At 42.2% G+C, this 21,672-nt stretch overlaps 1 protein-coding gene across 1 annotated transcript; it reads left to right on the plus strand.

The window, feature by feature from the left end:
* The first annotated feature begins 812 nt into the window (after window positions 1-812).
* LOC148893914 (uncharacterized) lies at window positions 813-20,229 on the plus strand. The gene is made up of 5 exons (XM_089004556.1): window positions 813-1,418; window positions 12,215-12,296; window positions 12,495-13,009; window positions 15,421-15,474; window positions 19,086-20,229. Exons 1-5 carry the CDS (start codon window positions 1,350-1,352, stop codon window positions 19,191-19,193), a joined length of 828 nt encoding a protein of 275 aa, XP_088860682.1. The 5' UTR covers window positions 813-1,349; the 3' UTR covers window positions 19,194-20,229.
* Window positions 20,230-21,672: the final 1,443 nt, after the last annotated feature.

The raw sequence follows: 21,672 nt of genomic DNA on the forward strand, positions 1-21,672 counted from the left end.
ATAAAACTTGAGGTCAACCAGCCTGTTTGAAACTGATAGCTTCTTGGATAACGATAAATACAAACTGCAGCCAGTTTTGAAATGGCAAAAACTACATTTAATTGTGTTGTTATTATTAAAACAGGAGCCGTATGCAATTCCTTTAAAAATGACACAATCCATTCCAATGTATTTTTAACCGCCCTGGAGGTCACTCATGTGGTCCTTCAGAGCAATCTGGTCTCCACAGGCAGCATTTTGTTCAACTCTGAATTAACTCGATTAACTTGATTGTTAACATTCTTGCAATGTGTTCGAATGTAGACGAACACATGGTTTTAGACTCTAAAACCATGTACCCCCCCCCCCCCCCCCCCTCTCTCTCTCTCTCTCTCTCTCTCTCTCTCTCTCTCTCTCTCTCTCTCTCTCTCTCTCTCTCTCTCTCTCTCTCTCTCTCTCTCTCTCTCTCTCTCTCTCTCTCTCTCTCTCTCACGCACGCAGGCACACACACTAGTATAAAAAAGTTAGACATCCACTGCCCTAAATGCAGGCTGGTCACATTCACTGGGGTTTACATGTATAACTAGCCGTCAGCCGTGTCATACGATATACTTTAATCGCAGAGCAAGCTTAAAGTATTTTTTAAATTTGAGCTGTACACGATTTAAGTCGTATTTACGACCGTATTTGGTTGAGTGCGTATGATTCATATATGAAAGGGGAAGTAAACAGACGAGATAACGTGACTTTAACTCGCCTCCTCCTTGACGTCGGGGTATGACGTCATGCAGCAGTAAAGCCAATCAGCGAGCCTAATGCTCAGGCCGGAGCAACACTCGGAAGCTGGTGCAGCTGGTTCGCATTTGGTTGCGTGTTGATTGTGTGTGTGTGTGTGTGTTTGAGTGCGTCCGTGTGTGAATGCGTACAAGTTGATATTTTGCTTTTTTTTGCATTCCAAATTAATTGTGGAGTATAGTCGGGTCGCCGGTGAGTAAGTCATCTATCATTACCACCCGGCGAGAAGAAAAACTATCTAAAAACAACGCCAACTTCAATGAACTCGAAAATAACAAGTTTGCTACTTACGCACATCCGTTGACTCGAAGCCACGACTACGCAGTTGAAGCATTTTGCGTTTTAATTTTGTTGGGGTATTGTTCGCTTTGCTGCATTCGGGAGCCTGTAGCATCCGACGGTATTTTTTTGTGGAGGCGGGGGGTTGGGGGGCTGTCAGTTGTATAGAGCCCCGTGTGCCTTATTGTATATGAGCAAAGTCGTTCCAGTTAGCTCATGAAGTTTTATCCGATATAAAGGAGCCAGAAATCAAAACATATTTGTAAGGAGATAAGCCACCATCTAGTCAAATCAACATGTTAAAGAACCTGACCAAGAAGCTAAGAAGACACTCACTCAATGAGATACACCCTTTCCAACGGAAGGTAAGTGTGTTTTAAGTTTATATTCATTGTACAGGCCTGACAGCAGCTGTTAAAAAGTTGAATGTTCTTTCCTTTGTCATCATTCATTACAACTGTAGATTACGTAGAAATAACTTGTCAGGGGGTTCACCAAAGTTTTCCAAGAGCAAATCACAGTTTCACTTTGCAACACACATGCACCACTTAATGTGGAATGTCATGGCCCATGACACAGCTATTTATATTTCTTTGAATATATCAAGTAATGCCTCTAAAGTTGTGTGTATAATAATGGTGAGCATTGTGTTATTCGTTCGGGGTTTAGTGGGCAAACGAAAGCAGTCAAATCATCCCAAATTTTGAAGTTTCGTGTAAAAACCACTACCGTATGTGACAAGTAGTCACAGGAGAGAATGAAAAAGACATTTTGTCAGTAAAATGTTCATCTTTAAGCTTGAGGTGTCCCAACATTTACTGTATCCGTCCTTCAATTTTCTGCAACGAAACCCTTGGAAGTGCTCTCCAATTGCTGCAGGCTGTCTAATGGCTCTTTTGGTGTGTAGAAGAGTGGCTTGTGTCCTGCATGGGTCACTAACTGGCCCTATTCACTACACTATTGTGCACCGACCAACTACACAGTCACATGGCAGCCATTTTGTGCCAAAGGGCGCCTGTTCAAAGGCCTGGCTGAGGATCTAGAGCAAAGTGTGCCATCTCTATTGTCGTGTCATGTTTGTGTTTGTTGCTCCGATTGGATGTAAGCATCCTTTCTGACCAATCATGCATCAGCACTTCATCAAGTTCCCTGCAGCATTACAGCTTTTATGACAAATACTGATCATCCTTTCTTAAATAGAATGAATGAACTACAAAATGTATATGACACTACTGTATTTTGAAGAAGGAGGGGTTGCAGAAAGTGATGTTTTCACCCCAAAACAATTTGACCTGTAAAATTTAGTTGTTCATTGTCAAAAACGTCAAAGTTTCTTTTCATTCAGCATTAGATTGTAATTGACAGCCGATAATTTCATTTGCTAATTACCCTATATCCTTAACTTCATGCTTTGTTGCATTACTGTTCTGCCAAAGGCATATTTACTTGCCATTACACCAGCAATCAACTGAGCTGCACTATACAGTATTTGTTTATGGAGTTAACTAGTGTCTAAAACGTGAGGCAACTTTCCTGTCACTCAATAAATTCCATGTTGCAACTTACTATGCCTCTGCACCAAACCACAAAAATGTAACTAAGAATGCTAGTCTTTATACTGTTTATTAACATTTGTAGCCTGGAAAGATAGGGCAGGGAAGAATTTGTGCCGCAGATTTTGATCTTGAGTGCTGCACGATGGGCCAAACCCTAAAAATGTCCAACATCAATCTGACTCATAAACTTTGCAACCCAAGTTCAAAACACTGGCTTTTCATTTTGGTTAGGAGTCTATAATTCTACACAGAGATAAATTCATCAATGAAAAAACAAGTTAAATTTTTAAATGGACTCCTAAGCATACTCTGCATCTGGCTTGGTCAACAAATGTTGTTTTTTTATGCTTGTCTGAGAGGAAAGCAAAAACATTTACATTCAGTCATTCAAATGATAGCTCTGGTGGTTGAGTTTTGGACAACAACATGGTTGTTGCAAATGTTTACTGCTCTGTAAGTTAAGTGAAATCATACTGTGCTAAAAATAGAGATGCTGTTACCAGTTTCCGTGTCCCTTATAATCTCTTATTTAAGACAGTGATTGTCAACACTCCGGTTTGATTACTGTTGAGGCCTCGATGCAAATTTCGCAAAGCTGTTTTCTCCACAACTTTCAGGAGTGGTTATTTGAGTTTTAAAGTCAACCCGCAGCGGTCATGGATTACTCGAGGTCAATCAGGCCGTGTTCCTCAACTATTCCCAGGAGCTTAGCCTAATCATGACTAATTGTACTACGCTATGGGAAAGAGTGTGTGGGAAAGACAATTACCCATCTCTGACCCTGAGTTAGTGCGCTTTCATGACAGGGGAGTGTGACAGTGTTCATGTCAGTGTGACAGAGCAAAGCTTCTGTGCGTGTGTGTGTGTGTTTACACTGTGACATTGCCATTGATCCAGTTTAGCAATCTGCTCAGCGATGCAGGGCACTGACAAGGATTCATTCAGCTGTTCGTAAACTCACAATTTGTCTGTGCTAGCATGTATGACCGAAAATAATTGGTTTCATACTTTGATTTTCATGTATCGCTCAAGTCTAAAAACTTCTTTGCCAATAGTAAACACATATGTAATTCATTTATATCTAAAAATACAGAGAATGTATCTTATCTTTTTTGTCAAAAACGTGCAGGTGGTGGGGGACCCCAAAAAGCATGCAAGAGGGAGATAGGAACACGCTAAACTTGACCAACTGTATTAACAAAACACAGAGAAAACTAAATCCGGAACAAACTCCTGAAAACAGCAAAAATTCAAACTACAAACAAAAGCCAATAGCAAACGCAAATGCAGGTAACATCCGAGTTACAACGGGCGAGAGTTGTTTTTTTTTCTCTACGCCTGGCAACGCACAAGCAGCCGGCAACGCATACTACAATTTTGTCCATCCAGCATGTCACACACTCGCACAGCAATCTTCTGCGTGACTACACTCAATACTGTCGTTATACAGTGCAGATACCATATCGGCAACATCTCCTGTAGTACTGTACACTGCTTTTTTCCTTCGGTGTCCACCTGATTCAGAGCGTGTGTGTTGGGTGACCTCTTCTGGCCGTTAGCAGGGAGAACAGGGTAAGTATAACATTTATAAATGAACTGTACAGTTTTGTATACATTACAGGTACAGTTATACAGTAATAAAAATCGATAATCTGAAAAATAAAATGATAAAAATGACACTAAAAGTTATAAAATGTATAAATGAACTGTAAACAGTTTGTTATATAATAGTATTAAACAGAAAATGTTGCTTAAAAACAACAGATTGACATCATACACTATCCTGTCATGTAAACGTCACATCTGCCATTTTGAATGGATTTCGACTTACGACCGATTGACTTACGGCCGTTTTGTCGGAACGGAACCCGCTCGTAACTCGCATATGACCTGTATAATGTAAACCATAATCCATAGCAGTAAGGCACACACACTAACCAACAAAAGCAATGATAGAAACAGTGGCCATCTCCCGACACTGAGTGGTCGGGTCGGGAGTCATTTTAACAGAGTACCTACTCATGACCAACAGGTGTGCTGCTGTAGAAGGAGCTCTGAAGGACAACCTGTTGGCCGCAAAAAGGTCAACCATGACAGTAGAATCCAAAGTAACACACAAGACACCGTGGCAGAACAGAAACAGAAACGGCAACATAGACAATGATCTGACACTGAGTTGTCTGGCCGTGCGTCCTTTTAACAGAGAACCTAAGAATGATCAACTGGTTTGCCGCTATAGAAGAAGCACTACAGAGCCACCTTTTGATCCCAAATAGATCAACCACGGCACTTTTCTTGCATTTTAAATGGAACACGTACTACAAATTATAATAAAAAATGCCATTTTTAAACCTCACATTTGCTAACTGTACAATCATAAATAAACAGCGAAAGGTCTCACCTTTGCTTTTTAGCATGCATCGTTTGTGGACATATTCCCAAACTTGCGCAAATATTTGTTTATGCGCACCAGGTTAGCTTTACAAAAAAAACAACAACATTGTATTCACCTAAGTTTTCACGTTTTCAGTGAAACATTTTGTAGTCAGCGAAGGAAATAACTCACATGAAGGAGCCATTTGCTTTATTTTAAAACCAGAAAACACACCTCAAACTTTTTGCTGACATGGTTCATTTTTGGATCAAATCAATGCCGTTTACTGTTCTTCATTTCATCGGAAATTGAAACAACCTCTTGGGTGATGTGCTGAATAACATCCACCATTTTAGTGGAATGTTTTCCTTCACCAAAGGAAGATTCCCAACTTGACTCATTCTGGCAAAACTTCATTTGTTCCCAGACAGAGTGTGTAAGGCGAAAAGTGTGTATCTAAAAAAAAAAAATTCCCATAGAAAACCATTAAAATGGGAATAATCCGTTCCCGGGTTTCCATAAAATATACTTTTGAACTAAATAAGCCTTAAAACTACACACAACCTACCTTATCCTATGTATAATAAATGTTCTATTGTATTGCAATGAAAGAAATACACTGCACTGTATAATAAAGTCACTTTATTCACATTTGTGATGGTCATTGATGGCTCTTAATTGACACCTGTTGCTTTCTGACTTGTAAGGTCTCACGAAACTGAGACATCACATTATCATTCATCATGTTGATGATTCTTATAGTCTTTTCTGAATGGAACTGTTCAATAAAAGCCTGCACATCAACTGTTGAATGGCCTGCTTTTGCTTGTCCTCATGAAGGCAAATCAAATTCTCTGTATTGATGTCAGCAACAAGCTCCTCGATGTCATCTGCATTCACTTCGAGTCCCGTAGGTGCTGGCAGAGATTTTATGACAACAAAAGGCACAAGTCCGATGATTCCACGGACACAGAATAAAACACGACAAAAGAAGGCGGGCGGGGCGAATAAAATGGCACACTCGCGTCTAACAATCACCTTGTGCAAAGCAAACTTTTGGAGCACAAGCAAACTTTTGGAGCACAAGACATAGCGATGCACTTTCGTCGTAATCATGTCACTGGTGAGGTGATAGTCACTCGTTGAAATGAAATTAAATTGAAGTGTCGCGAGCGGCAGCCTCGCCCAAGCTGTCAACTCGCACGTGACAATTTAGCGTGACTATTGACACATTGTTCCAGTGTGTGTGAAAACACTAGCTCTGATTGGCTTACCATGACACATGACTCTACCCTTGAGCCAATCACAATCACGTCTATCGCATCTTGACAGGGGGGTGCGTTCAAGTGTAGCAACACAAAAACGTTGGCAAGTGTTTGTCACCGCTCATTCAGTTAGACAATGCTCTCCAAACAGCCTAGAGTCATAAGAAGTCGTGCGCTATTCTCGAACCTGAACGCACCCCAAGTCTTGGATGACAAATAAACAGAGCGTGTACAGCTGGTAGTTTCTTCAATTTATTCATAGTAACTCACCACATTTGAACTGAGGCTGAACACGAGCCGGTGGTGTTTATTTTCCGGTCCCATAATAGTAAAATTATCAGCAAAAAGCTCCAAGTCGGCGATCAACGTGTGCATTCAATGAGAAGGGGTAAGGAAAGTAGCGCCGGCTGGAGCGCGGTTCGGTCGTGTGCGTCCGCTGAAGATCACTTTCACCAGATCCGGAGGTCGTGTGCTTGATCGACCGGCCGTGGTGGGTGTGTATTCTGAAAATAGTGCTTATTATAAGGTTTAATTTTCATAAATTTGACGTTTGTATGATGAAAAGTTCGTATTATAAGGCGTTCGTAAGTTGAAGTCTCACTGTAATTGCTCATTTAAAGGACCAAGACGATATGTTTGCTAGACCGTTTTATATATGGAGGATAGACCATGATGAAACTTTAGTATTTATCAGTAGGTTAGCTCAGATGGCAATTCAGCTGTTATGCATGACGCAATTAAGTGTGATACACAAAGCAACTAAACCTCTCAGCAATGTTCAGGGTCTGTCAGGTGTGACATGCGTGGTTGAATCTGAACGGTCCACCAGTAAATCACACACATTGCATTTACATGGGACAACTTGAATCCACAAATGTTCCGTGACCACACGTGATTCAGAGTTGCGTTACCGAACTTACAGCTTGTGAACTCATACTGTCGAGTTCACGCCGAATTGGACTCAGAGGGCTCCTTTCTCCTTTTCCTCTTTTATTCAGTCATTCAGAAAGAAAAGGAAGTGGTTGCGTGTGCGTGCGTGTGCGTGCGTGTGCGTGCGTGTGTGTGTGTGTGTGTGTGTGTGTGTGTGTGTGTGTGTGTGTGTGCGCGCGCATATGTGCTTGTTTGTGTGTGATAGCACGTGCGTGCATGCATTTGTCTAGATCTAGAAGGGTGTGTTCTGTATGCTGGTGTGTGTATGCATGCGTGCAACCATACACAAACGCACACAAGCGCAGATGGCAGCTGCTAAGCAAGGCTTCAAAGTGGTAATTACCGTTTGTGAGGCGCATTACTTAACTGCGAACATTGCAATCGGCAGGGTATCTCCATTGTTGCTCCCGGGGTAGACGTCGTTGTCTGCTGGGACAGGCTTTGGGGAAACATTGTTGCCTTGTCTAAACTCACAAAATACAACTTTTTTTGATACATCTGAATACCCCGTATGGATTGGGGCCGTTGAACTTGGGGCCGTTGAACTTGACGAAATATGAACCATCCCAAGACCACAAGTCGAACCAAAATTAGGAGATGCACAGATGCCACATTTTTCTGTCTGAGTATAAGTAGTTACACTTGAGTACACACTGATCCTAATTGTTGACACTTGTTCATCCATGCACAATTGAAATTGTGATTATTTTAAAATGTTTGTTAAAGCTTTGCTTGATCCTGCCACATGTCTACCTCAAATATATCTATTTTTCAAATAAAAAAAATGTCGTACTGACATTTTAACATGCAGCTGCTTGTTTTTCTATGACCGTACACTGTAACACGAGGCACTTTTGTCACGTGGTATCTTAGTCTGAATGCTGAGGAGAACAAGCAGAGGTCATCATCTAAGTGTTGGATGTCATCTGCATTCACTTCGAGTCCCGTAGGTGCTGGCAGAGATTTTATGACAACAAAAGGCACAAGTCCGATGATTCCACGGACACAGAATAAAACACGACAAAAGAAGGCGGGCGGGGCGAATAAAATGGCACACTCGCGTCTAACAATCACCTTGTGCAAAGCAAACTTTTGGAGCACAAGCAAACTTTTGGAGCACAAGACATAGCGATGCACTTTCGTCGTAATCATGTCACTGGTGAGGTGATAGTCACTCGTTGAAATGAAATTAAATTGAAGTGTCGCGAGCGGCAGCCTCGCCCAAGCTGTCAACTCGCACGTGACAATTTAGCGTGACTATTGACACATTGTTCCAGTGTGTGTGAAAACACTAGCTCTGATTGGCTTACCATGACACATGACTCTACCCTTGAGCCAATCACAATCACGTCTATCGCATCTTGACAGGGGGGTGCGTTCAAGTGTAGCAACACAAAAACGTTGGCAAGTGTTTGTCACCGCTCATTCAGTTAGACAATGCTTTCCAAACAGCCTAGAGTCATAAGAAGTCGTGCGCTATTCTCGAACCTGAACGCACCCCAAGTCTTGGATGACAAATAAACAGAGCGTGTACAGCTGGTAGTTTCTTCAATTTATTCATAGTAACTCACCACATTTGAACTGAGGCTGAACACGAGCCGGTGGTGTTTATTTTCCGGTCCCATAATAGTAAAATTATCAGCAAAAAGCTCCAAGTAGGCGATCGACGTGTGCATTCAATGAGAAGGGGTAAGGAAAGTAGCGCCGGCTGGAGCGCGGTTCGGTCGTGTGCGTCCGCCGAAGATCACTTTCACCAGATCCGGAGGTCGTGTGCTTGATCGACCGGCCGTGGTGGGTGTGTATTCTGAAAATAGTGCTTATTATAAGGTTTAATTTTCATAAATTTGACGTTTGTATGATGAAAAGTTCGTATTATAAGGCGTTCGTAAGTTGAGGTCTCACTGTAATTGCTCATTTAAAGGACCAAGACGATATGTTTGCTAGACCGTTTTATATATGGAGGATAGACCATGATGAAACTTTAGTATTTATCAGTAGGTTAGCTCAGATGGCAATTCAGCTGTTATGCATGACGCAATTAAGTGTGATACACAAAGCAACTAAGCCTCTCAGCAATGTTCAGGGTCTGTCAGGTGTGACATGCGTGGTTGAATCTGAACGGTCCACCAGTAAATCACACACATTGCATTTACATGGGACAACTTGAATCCACAAATGTTCCGTGACCACACGTGATTCAGAGTTGCGTTACCGAACTTACAGCTTGTGAACTCATACTGTCGAGTTCACGCCGAATTGGACTCAGAGGGCTCCTTTCTCCTTTTCCTCTTTTATTCAGTCATTCAGAAAGAAAAGGAAGTGGTTGCGTGCGTGTGCGTGCGTGTGCGTGCGTGTGTGTGTGTGTGTGTGTGTGTGTGTGTGTGTGTGTGTGTGTGCGCGCATATGTGCTTGTTTGTGTGTGATAGCACGTGCGTGCATGCATTTGTCTAGATCTAGAAGGGTGTGTTCTGTATGCTGGTGTGTGTATGCATGCGTGCAACCATACACAAACGCACACAAGCGCAGATGGCAGCTGCTAAGCAAGGCTTCAAAGTGGTAATTACCGTTTGTGAGGCGCATTACTTAACTGCGAACATTGCAATCGGCAGGGTATCTCCATTGTTGCTCCCGGGGTAGACGTCGTTGTCTGCTGGGACAGGCTTTGGGGAAACATTGTTGCCTTGTCTAAACTCACAAAATACAACTTTTTTTGATACATCTGAATACCCCGTATGGATTGGGGCCGTTGAACTTGGGGCCGTTGAACTTGACGAAATATGAACCATCCCAAGACCACAAGTCGAACCAAAATTAGGAGATGCACAGATGCCACATTTTTCTGTCTGAGTATAAGTAGTTACACTTGAGTACACACTGATCCTAATTGTTGACACTTGTTCATCCATGCACAATTGAAATTGTGATTATTTTAAAATGTTTGTTAAAGCTTTGCTTGATCCTGCCACATGTCTACCTCAAATATATCTATTTTTCAAATAAAAAAAATGTCGTACTGACATTTTAACATGCAGCTGCTTGTTTTTCTATGACCGTACACTGTAACACGAGGCACTTTTGTCACGTGGTATCTTAGTCTGAATGCTGAGGAGAACAAGCAGAGGTCATCATCTAAGTGTTGTCATACCTCATCTTCAAATATTTTCTCGAACTGGAGCTTGTAAGAGGGAGCACACGACCTCGTTTTTTTTGCTTCCTTTCATTGGCTCTCAGTACATTTTCAAGTTCATTTTAACATACTTCAGTTTGTTTTCAAAGCTCATCAATCCATACGCCCCTGCCCGGTGCCTCAGGTTTGCAGAGCAGATCCGACCAGAAAGTGTTCAGCAAGCCCCCTCCCTGACCATTTTTAAAACTTGTTTTATGGTACATCTTTATTGTTTATTTTTCGACCCAACATGAGACCCACACTGTTCAATCTTTTGTAGTGTCGACTGTATATGTGCTATCATTAATTCTGCTTCAATTTACTGTATTTTCCGGTGTTTAAGGCACACCCCCAATGAATGGTGCATTTACTAATTTTTTCGGCATATAAGGCGCACCGAACTACATGGCGCACCTTCAATGAATGAAAAACGTTTTCCAAATACAGTAATAACTCGGCTTACGAACACTTTGGCTAACAAACTGTTTGCCTTACGAACGTTAAATTCACGAGAATATGATCTTGGCATACGAACTATTTTTTTTGGGAAACACACGGAGCGCCACAATGTGTAGTTCGCAAACGAGCCGGTTCTCCTAACAAGGAGCTGGAAATGGCAGCCGACTTTGTTTTCCCTCTATTCCCCGCCCCGCTCTTCGGTTAAAGCTGCACGTGATTGGTCAAGATCCGTGGTAGAGGCGGGAGGGGACACACGGAGCAGGACACACGCAGCAGTGAGCGGGGGGAGGGGTTATAGAAACACACACACACGAAAGGGAGACGACAGAGCTCGAAACAAAAAACTAAAGTGAAAAAAAAGTGAAATGGTGAGAAAATGGAAAGAAAACACAGTGAAATTTGGACTTGTTTCAACTTTATTGATAGTTCAAAGTCAGAGTGGAGACTGCAACGTTGAAATATCCCATCAAACAGGCTCCACAAATAACCTGCACAAGCCATCTGTACAATTTGAAGAGAGCATACAAGCAGGGAACCAGCTATTAATGAAGTTTCTAGTGTGTCTGCCTGCATCTGTTGTTGTTGCAATAGCACAACTTCTAAAATGTACAACCCAGTGCTCCTTGAGACACTTTATGCAAAAAGCTATCCATTCCATCAAGCCATCAACGACCATCACAAAGGTAAATAAAACGACTTTATTATACCGTACAGTTAATTTCTTTAATTACAATACCATAGCACATTTATCATACATAAAATAAGGTATATTGTGTGTAGTCTTAAGGCTTATTTAGTAGAAAATTATGTTTTATGGGGACCTGGGAACGGGTTATTCTCATTTTAATAGTTTCCTTTGGGAAACACACTTTTCACCTTACACACATTTTCTGGGAACCAGTTAAGTTCATAAGCCAAGGTATCACTGTATATTAATATATAATAGTTGTCCAAATATATGGCACACCACATTTTAAGGTGCAACAGTAGAGGCTGTGCTTATACACACACCACTTCTTCTACAGTGAGAAATGGAGTTAGTGGCTGTTGAGAGTCATTGCGAAACCTGTTGTGGCTCAATATTACTTCACATATAAGACACACCTGCGTATAAGGCACAGGGTCATCTTTTGAAGAAAATCAAGGCTTTTGGGTCCGCCTTATACACCGGAAAACATTGTACTATTTTCATTTTCCTTTGTTGTTGTATGTAAAGTTATTTTTTTTGTGAGCTGAGATGTACAGTATCAGTTCTGGGATTGCTGTATCTGCATCCCTATTTGAATTGTGTGTGAGGTTTTGTGCTGCTGTAATTGATTATCTGATGTACTGCAACGTTTGTCAGGTATGAGTGGTACTCTGACTATTGCAATCTTTCCCGCGACAAATCTAGTCTTTTTGTGCCCCTCAGTTTTCTTACCATGGCAATGGCGAGGGTGGTGAAAGTGATGACTCGGAGGGAGAGAACCAGGAGCTTGCACAAATTGACAGAGGTATGTGCCTTAGCCAACCAAATGTTTTCGTTTTCACGTGTTACATATAAATTGTTGTTTTTCTCAACATTTTCTTCATTGATTAATTCATACAGAATGTTTTTTTAAACGTTAATTTTCTGTCTATTTTCTGTCTTATTTATTTACATTTTATCCATTCTGTTTTCACCGAACATCATAATCATAATTTTTCGACAGAGAGACGACGAAATTGTGCCCTCACCCCGTTGGCGACGAGCCAGCAGCACAACCAGGGTGTGCCCTCGCCAGCCCGTTTACGACGTCTGCGCCTGCTTCTTGACGCCAATCTGGATCGCCACTCTTCAGAAGAAGAGCTGGAGCGAATCAGCTACGCTGACAACAGAAAGTGGATGTCGGCACTTGCGCAGCGCCACGGCGATCACCACAGTAGCACTTCCAGCGATGAGGAGGTGCGGGATCTTTGTGGCTGCGGTTCACCAGCCGTCACCACCAGGCCTGTGGTCGAACCCGACGCTCGTCTGGCTGCCACCTCCAGCCCTGTGCTCTTCAGCTCCAGCCCCCCATGCGGCATCAAGCCGCCTCCCATGCGCTTTCAGCTTCAAGTGGTCCAACCTCTCACTCGGCCCATCATCTTCACCCACTTTGACCAGTCAGCACCCTATAGAAAGTATCGGCACACCTATCGTGGAGAGATGGGGAGGCCCAGTCTTGATTTAGAGAAAATGCAACAGGTTCGGACTCGCGTTTATTTCTCCTGTATGTCATTCGTGGTTGTATCAGCCTCTGATTCAAAGGCCCCGCAGGTGTCAAATCAAGTAGCGCATTTTTCTTGTCATTTATATTATCGTGCGGCAAGGTTTTCTTCATACTGGTGCATTTGGGATAACGTCAAAATTCTATTCAAGTACGTATAGTTTATATTTACCGTAACACTGTTTCCATTGTATCGGGTTCCAAAGTTTTCCACCTTATCAGGGACGCTTGTGGAAGATGGAGCGTGTCACACTGCTGAACGTTGATTGGCTACCAATTAAAATTGTCTTCCTTTTTCCATAAGTGATTACAGGCCCATTTAGTAAACTCCACCACACACACACCAAACTGAACTCCATGTTGGTGAATATTTTGTGTTAAGGCCAAATCACTTATTATATGACAGAAAACTCCCACTATTTTGGAAATTAAGAAAGACCGACTGGCCTAGAGAAAAACAAACCGCCCATCTGACTTGAGATGACCAAAGAGCTCGTTTAATAACAAGTGAAAGAAAGAATATCAGAAAATGACAAAACACAAAGGCATACATGTGTGTGAATGCTTGTTCCTCAGTAACACAAACAATTGAGTTGAATAACATCACTAAAGCCAACCAAGTTTTAGCAAGAGCGATATGAGCACTTGTATTGTGTCCTTGTCATATGACGTGCGGCGTGTCACAGTACGCCAACTCCAGGAAAATATTCAACACGAAAATGTTCCCTTAATTCGCCCAGTGACCTTTGAAACACACACTGCGTGACAATTGTGCACACACGCACAAGAAAGCTTTTTGCCGCAGCCGGACGCCCTGCCACCACGGTGGTCTGGCTGGAGAGGAGTGAAGGAGAGGAGAGGCAGGGACGGCAGATGTCCATCCTCGATTTTCACAAAGGCTGGCAAGCGAGGGGAAACGATGGAGGGGCGAAGGCAGAAGGAGAGGATTAAATACACAACAACAAAAAAACAACATCCACTAATGAGTCCTGGAAAAGCACTAATCATGACAATCCAGTCCAAATGTTTGGCTCGCATCTTAGATTGCTATGTGTGTTTGCAAAGAGACAACCTCCGGTTTTAGGGATCCATATGCCAATGAGGTTTTTAGAGAGAAAGAGCAGATGATGAGGCAGGGTGCTGCGAGGCGAGGGGTCTAAAAGGAAGTGTGTGTGTGTCACGCTGGGATATGCGGCTGCCATCCTTTGTGTCTCCATGTGTCCATCCTCATGTCTATGAGTTTGTTGTTTGGCTTTGTGAGTGTGTGTGTGTGTATATGTTTGTGTGTGTGTTTGTGTGTGTACGCGCCCAGTCAAGTGGAATGGGAGGTGCTGCAGCAAATACAATAGGGGGCCTTTTGAGGTAGCTCACAGACAGTCAGCCCCATTTGCCCATTAACCCTTTAGTTGGGCAATATCCAGCAAGTCTTTTGTATTGCCATCAAAAATAGTTATTTGCAAAAATTCTCCATTTTGTGTTTCTTTGGTAAATTTGGTTGAGATACAGGATCGAGGGATTTGGTCGTGAAGTCGTTGGCTTCTTGTTGAAAGGGCGGTGCACATGGATTGTTTTACATATGCTCCCAGAGTTTCATTCCGTCATAGCTTATTACATTTCCCCCCCCTTTGTGTTCAACATATTTCACTACCTCTGGGTTGTTAAAGGTCAGTAAATTAGTAATTTCCCATGACTGCTTGGTCCAGTGGAATCTGCATGTTCTCTTTCTTTAGACAGAAACATATGCCATATTCATAACCTCTGCGGTATATCAAGAGGACATCATTTATTAAATAGTACTTTTTTATCCCTGCATGCTAACCCCAACATCAAAAATATGGAATTTGGCATTTGATCAAAATTATGCTCAACAGTGTCACATCTCATCCTCATAAGAAGACGGATCAGTCCTTTCCTGGGCTTCCTTCTCCCCTTCAACGTTACCTCCTAGACTGGAGACAATTTGTTGATTGCGTGGTCCCTCCAACCCTGTCTTTGTTGTTGTTTTTTTTTTTTTTTTTTTTGGGGGGGGGGGGGTAATGGAGTTGTTGTGGATATGGGTGGGAGTAGGAGACAGGATATTACATAAGCTTCATTGACTGTTTAGTTTTGTGAGTCAGCTGGATTCGCCTTACTTCCTTGATTTCACTGAATCTCTGTTAAGTGAATGTTGCTCCTGGAACAGAAATGTTTTCATTTCAGTGAATGTCTTTGAAATTTTTTAAAACTGACAAAGCAAAATCATCAAAAACATCTTGGAATAACCAGTTTGGGTTTAATATACACACATACACTGCTGTGACTTATGAAGAAAGACATTGTGTATATCATTAAATGAATAATGTACCTCTCGCGTATACAAATTTGTCATTCTGTTTGTTTTTCCTTGCAGAAAATGCTGCTGAAAAAGAACCGTGGAGGAAAAACACGGGCCATTAAGATTCGGGTGAGTTTAACATTTAATATTGGAACAATAGTCAAGATAAGCGTGAACAATTCACATTATGTACAATGTGTGATGACTGTTTGAGAGAGAAAGATCGGCGTTCACGTGATTCCTTTTGAGCCATACTTGCAAATACATTCCCTTTATGCTAAACCATATGGAGCAGTCCGTTAACAGCAATGATAAGATTGCAACTTTTGAACGGGCCTCGACCCAATGAACAGTCCAGCCTGTTTTGTCTCCAGCACCTTGATGTCAATCCAACTACATAGTGGGACTGCATCTGGCATCAGAGTTTGTTCTCATGCCCCTCTGACGCTGGCACATCTGATAGTGCTGACGGATTCCCTGTAGAAATGATACACAATAACAATTTATGTTGCAAGTTGGTGTTTTAAAAGAACATTTAAAAACAATCTCACATAAAGCAACACATAATCATAAGCGCAAACATCCAAACAGACTGACAGTTATGTGACCAATCCTAAGTAGTGACATGAATTGGTAAAATGGCTTTGGAAACACAATGGTTGTTTACAACCTCCAAACGGCTACGATTAATCATCGCCCTGCAGTAAGCTTGATAACCGTGTTGGGTTTTTGATAGTAGTGTATTAGGGGAGCTTCCCGGAGAAGCGCAGTGGACTGCCACTTGGCTAGAGTGGGCTCTTCCAGAAGGATGCACAGTGTGGTGAGAACAGTGACGTCATTATCGCCTTGTGTGGGATTGTGTCATTGGAACCTTATCATGTTGAGGGATACTCATGCATGCACCAACTGGAACAACATCTCCAGTCCTGTATAGAAGAGAGATGCATTCACAATCTGCATTAAAAAAATCTTCAGGGTGTACAGAAGAATGTTGAAGAGACATGCAGCTGAAAGAAGAGGACGCTTTTGCAGATCCTCAGTGTGTGATTACAAGGGATGAGGTCATTTTCCATTTATAGTCCGGCCGGCTGCTATCTCTTTTAGCTGCACCATTACACTGAGCTCATTCTTCTCCTCTGTTGTCACTGGTGTAATTGAAAGTGTTGTTGTCCTAACCAGTGACGTCTGTGGGCTCGCGCTACTGGATTTTCTTGAAGGGAGAACACAAGCATTTGGCCACATGAGCCATTTGGAGGCGTATGTTAACTTTTCACTGTTTGTTCTATCGTAGTTCTGTTCCCCTAGTACTTCCTCTTTCATTTTCTTGTTCTGTATGCCGAAGAGAGATTGGATATGAATGAAAAGGTGGGGAGTAGGGAGGGTTACCCATCTTCAAGCATTCAAGCAGGGGTGCTGTTTTGGGTTTAAGGAGGTTGAAGATGACAGCATGAACAGTATTTTTGAAAACATATGTGTGGGGAGGGTGGAAGCCTGTTACATAGAAACCAGAGGAAAACTACAGTTGCTACTGCTGCTGCGGCCTCCTTGTCTCCCCCTGTGGAGGTGAAGAGGGAAACGGAAGTGAAGAGATTAGACGATGAGGGATTTTCAGGCTTGCCGCAGCACAGAGCGGCGGCATCCGGTTTCATGCACCGCAGAGAAATGTTGTGACTGGTGAAGTTGAATGCGGGAAAGCGTTGTACGGCAGTTGAGAGAAGAAATACTCAGCGTGGTTTTTCCTGTAGATATCATGCGGTGCCTTTGAGAGTCAGTGTCACTGTCAGCTGACTTTCGACAAGTGGTGCTTGCCACACAGCATTCTGCCAATCAAAGGGAACATAAACAAAACAAGCAATCATTCACGCTCACCTTCAATTAACCCGCTGGCATGTTTTTGGAATGTGGGACGAGGCCAGAGTACGCTGTACTGTGAGGCAAACATGCCTGCTACTGGCCTGCCTTATTGCTTACTGCTGCCTCATTCACAATTTTACTGACAAGAGTCTCGTCTCCACAAACTATGTGGGTGAGTGGGGAGAAAATGCAGAAGAGTATAGCATGCAATCATGCAGGCACAAAGATCAGAATCTCGCAGTCCCCAAACTGGTCAAATAAATGCAAGTTCATGCAAAACAACTACAAATGGTTGGCACTTTGAACTCTACACGAGCCCAACCTTTTTGTTTGAGTTTATCTGACTATGGGATGGGAATAATAAGCAATTTGTTCATTGTGGCTCAAGTAATGGAATTCAGACAAAGTTGGCCACGGCTAGGCGCTGTCTAAGTTCAGCGCTTACCTACATTGAAAAACAATAAAATAGCATCAGCCACAAGATATCAAGCTACTTCCAGGCAGTCCGCCTCGGAGCGGCATTATTTTTCTCAATGTGTCACAAGCATGCAAGAAGCAGTTCAGACAAGAGAAAGTCATTACACTTGCAGATTGGACATTTCAGACTACTTATACGAATTTGGAACTCGAGTCCTAAGTAGGATGAGCTTTTTCTCAAAGACGGATAATGTCGAGCTCGGTCGATATGCGGCCACAAGATGAATCTGGACATTTAAATAGACATGTCATGAGCTCCGTCCTTTCCCTGCAATTGGAGAAACCTAGCAGCTTTCAAAAAGACTAGCATATTTTACGTACTATTGGACGGGCTTTCAATGAATGGCCTATTTTAACTATTGTCATCGGGGTGCATTATAAGGCACATGCATTCAAATCTACAACAGCATTGTGCATCCGCTTGATGGAGTTACTCTAAAGGGAATACAATATAACAAAAAAACGTTCATGTTGAGTTCTTTGTAAATGTAGACGAACATCATTGTTCCTTGTGCCGACGTCATCGTTTTCCTACCAATCTCAAGAGCATTACCACTGTGCTCATCATTCCTGGATGAATCTGATATGTTGAAGGTCTTTGTAATCGGAAATGGCATTATGATTGTACATTTGTAAAACGATATTGACCGCATTGGAGTTCCTCTTTCAATCCACCTGCGGACATAACCCCCCCCTTCCTGTTGGTTCCGGGGAAAGTGCTGCCGTATTGCCAAATTCAACAATTTCATTTCCTTTCTGGAGCAAAATGACTAGGGCTAATTTTAGAGTGAATGTTCACAGAGGCACTGACAGCAGGAGTGCTGTTCATCCAAAAGTGGAAAATAATTTGTCACTGGATCTGCAATGTGAATTAAAAACAAACAAACAAATGAAACTGGCCTGTTTGGTCACTAGTACATTTGTTTTTGCAATTGATTCTTATTATTAACACCATTTGAGGTTGTTTTCTGGTCTTGTAAGAATCTAAAATTATAACCTTGTATTGGCTTGAGGTGGCTATGCAGGTCTTAACAGGTCAGCTGCCTTTCCAAGCGTGCAGACTTGTTACGATATGGGTGAAAGTAAAGCGCTGTGTAGCTTTGGTCGAATTTAGTATGGCTCAGGGACTCATTGCTGAACTGCAGATCAAGGCCCAGATCAATTTTTGAACGTGTCCATAACTCAAAAGGTTGTGTGTAATGCAAACAAGGTCATGCTGCAATCTGCAGAAACTTTATAGTCACCGTAGACAGGAAACTTGGTTAAATAATTGATTTGGCATCGCAGAGCTTTAGAGAGTGTTTTGCTCGTCCAGCCAGAACGCGACACTCTGATCTGATCTTTAACATAAACTAACATTGTGATAATCAGTCCAATATGCAAACACATTTCTCTTTCTCTGTCCTCAGACTTTGACTGGCAGTCGCCCTCCATCCAGGTACACGTACGATCCCTCCATTTTCACCTTCCGGTCTTTGAGCACAGTGCCCCTATCTGAGGATCCCCCTTGCTCTTGAAGAAATGATCCACTGGTAGATGAAGCCGATCACTCCTTCTTTCAAAAGAATGACTGTCAGGAAAAAAAGATATTTGTTTGCTGGTCCAACTATTGCACACTCAGGTAATCCTATCCTGTAAACAATGTCACATTGATGATGACAATACAACTTTTGGAGAACACAATGGCCTAATGGTAACATTTCTAAGGATATTTCAGGTTTTTCTATATAGAGTTGGATATTGCCTGGGATTGAGAGGAAGAGAAGCACAGTTTCTTGAGCACAGAGGGTGTGAAGAAACAAGTACAACCTGAATTTAGCTCTGGGATTGGATCACCCTCAAGGGGAAATAATGCATGTAAGACAATCAAGCTGTTCCAAGGTTTCTTCCTTCAATGGGATATACGGTATTGACCTATCCGTAGGTTATTGGTAAATTTCTTCTTTCAAACAACGGCGATATCCTAATGTTTAGATGCAAAATGTCACCTTTGCCCACCTGGAAAACAACTTGTATGGATGTGTTATTCTTTGAATATGCAGGTCATGATGAAGTATAACAACATATATGACTGTAGTGTACTCTAGCTGACCTTTTTGATGTACATTTTTCAATGAATATGCCATTGTTAGTCTGGGTCAATGTACTTGTATCCTCTTTCCTTGCATGGATTCCAGTTTTGCAGAAAGAGAGGTACGCGAAAGTATGGAGTCAAGAATAGTTTGCTGCACATTTGGCAAGCGTAATCAGTGATGTGTATTGCCTAGCCAACTTGTAGTGTGCCATTTTATTTTTCAATATTGTACCTCATTACTTTTTAGGTAGAAGAGGACCACTGCTATGTCTCTTTAATGCCTTGAAAAAAAACATTCCTGTTGTGGTGAATGGAAGTTGAGGTTGGTCTTGGCTCATGACCTGAGCGGATCAGCTGATTAAAAACCAATGTCGGTCACGATGTAACTTAACATTTTGCTGAGTTGAATGTAACATTGTGATACATTTGCCATCCCTTGTTGCACAAAATGAATCAATAAATGTTTCTGTAGCCTCTTGTTTTGGGGTGATTCTTATTTGTTGTCAAAAAAATACTCAGGCGGACATTTCCATTGGGATAGACTGACCACAATTCACTGCAGGTTGAATCTTATGAAAACAAGACAACAAGAAGAACGCGGCCCCCGCAGGGGCTCCTCCTCTAGTTGTCTTGTTGTCTGGTTGAGAGGGAAGACATTGCATATGGGCTGTAATTTGCACATACAGCACATTTAACAATAAAGTTGTACTTCACGTCTCTTCACTTGACATCGCTCCACGAAATTAAAAACAATTGAAATATGGATGTGTTGCGTCACACGCGTGTATGATTTTGAAGTGCCCCTTTCAACACTTTCATGTCTTTCAATTCCTTGATCTCCTTGATGTGCGTATCACCCTGACGCATAGCACACGCTTGCAAATTGTATAAAAGGAGCTGTCGCGGGACAGAGAGATTGGGCAGAATCATCTCAGACTCACGCCCGGCTAACGCCGGGCGTCGGACGGACATCACGGCACGACTTGCTTAACTCCACGCCACGATCAAGCTCTGCGCGTCACCTGCCTGGGAGATGTGACAACGAACCTACTTACAAATAAAGAGAAACATCAAACTCTTTAGATGTTATGGTGTAATGTATTTCTGGAACATATTATACAGCCCCCAAAAGTGATCTAAGATGAACTCCAGTGGTAAAGTTACATCAGTGTCAGTCAGATCACACCATCCGTCATAGGTTGAGCCAAACTATTTTTCATGGGAGATAACCAAGGATGACCCGTTGAAAATAAATCATAAAAGAAAATTGAACACCTGCATGTTGACAAGCAACAAAGGATGTCTTATGGGTAGAGCTGACAATCGTGGAACATTTTAACGCAGCAGTGTACAATCAGCTCTAAGTTCACAGATGCAATTGGATCAAGAAATGAATTCCATCCCAGCTCTGAAACAAGTGGAAGGCTCTGTTGTTTTAATGTGTTGCTTTGCTCTCTCATAACCGATCTTGAATCAGTGTGATAGAGATTAGACAGAATAAGAAGTTATCATATTTAAAAGCTTAGCCGGCCAACCAAACAATAGGCCCACGTCAAAGGCGCAGATGGCCACAGTAAATCTCAGTGAAACAGACACAGCCCAGTTCAACTGTCATCTTCATCTAAGAGATCTGGCCTGGGACGGAATTTAGGACTTTGGAAACTCCTTCGTCACAGGAGGACTTGAAACTCCCTCACAAGAAGAGCCAGGTGACACATTTATCAGTTCATGGAAAAGACAACCAATTAAAATATCTACGTTTTATTGCTTAAGGCTGCTGGTGCTCAGAACGTCCAGGGGTGTAGTATTATAATCAAGAAATCAGAATCAGAATACCTTTATTCGTCCCACAATGGGGAAATTTGCAGTCCACAGCAGCAATTGAAAAGGGATGGGGTGGGGGTGAAAGAATAGAAAACAAG

This window comes from Hippocampus bargibanti, linkage group LG09, assembly GCF_051943395.1.
Source record: "Hippocampus bargibanti isolate YZ-2025 linkage group LG09, ASM5194339v1, whole genome shotgun sequence".
In the NCBI taxonomy this organism is placed as follows: Eukaryota; Metazoa; Chordata; class Actinopteri; order Syngnathiformes; family Syngnathidae; genus Hippocampus; species Hippocampus bargibanti.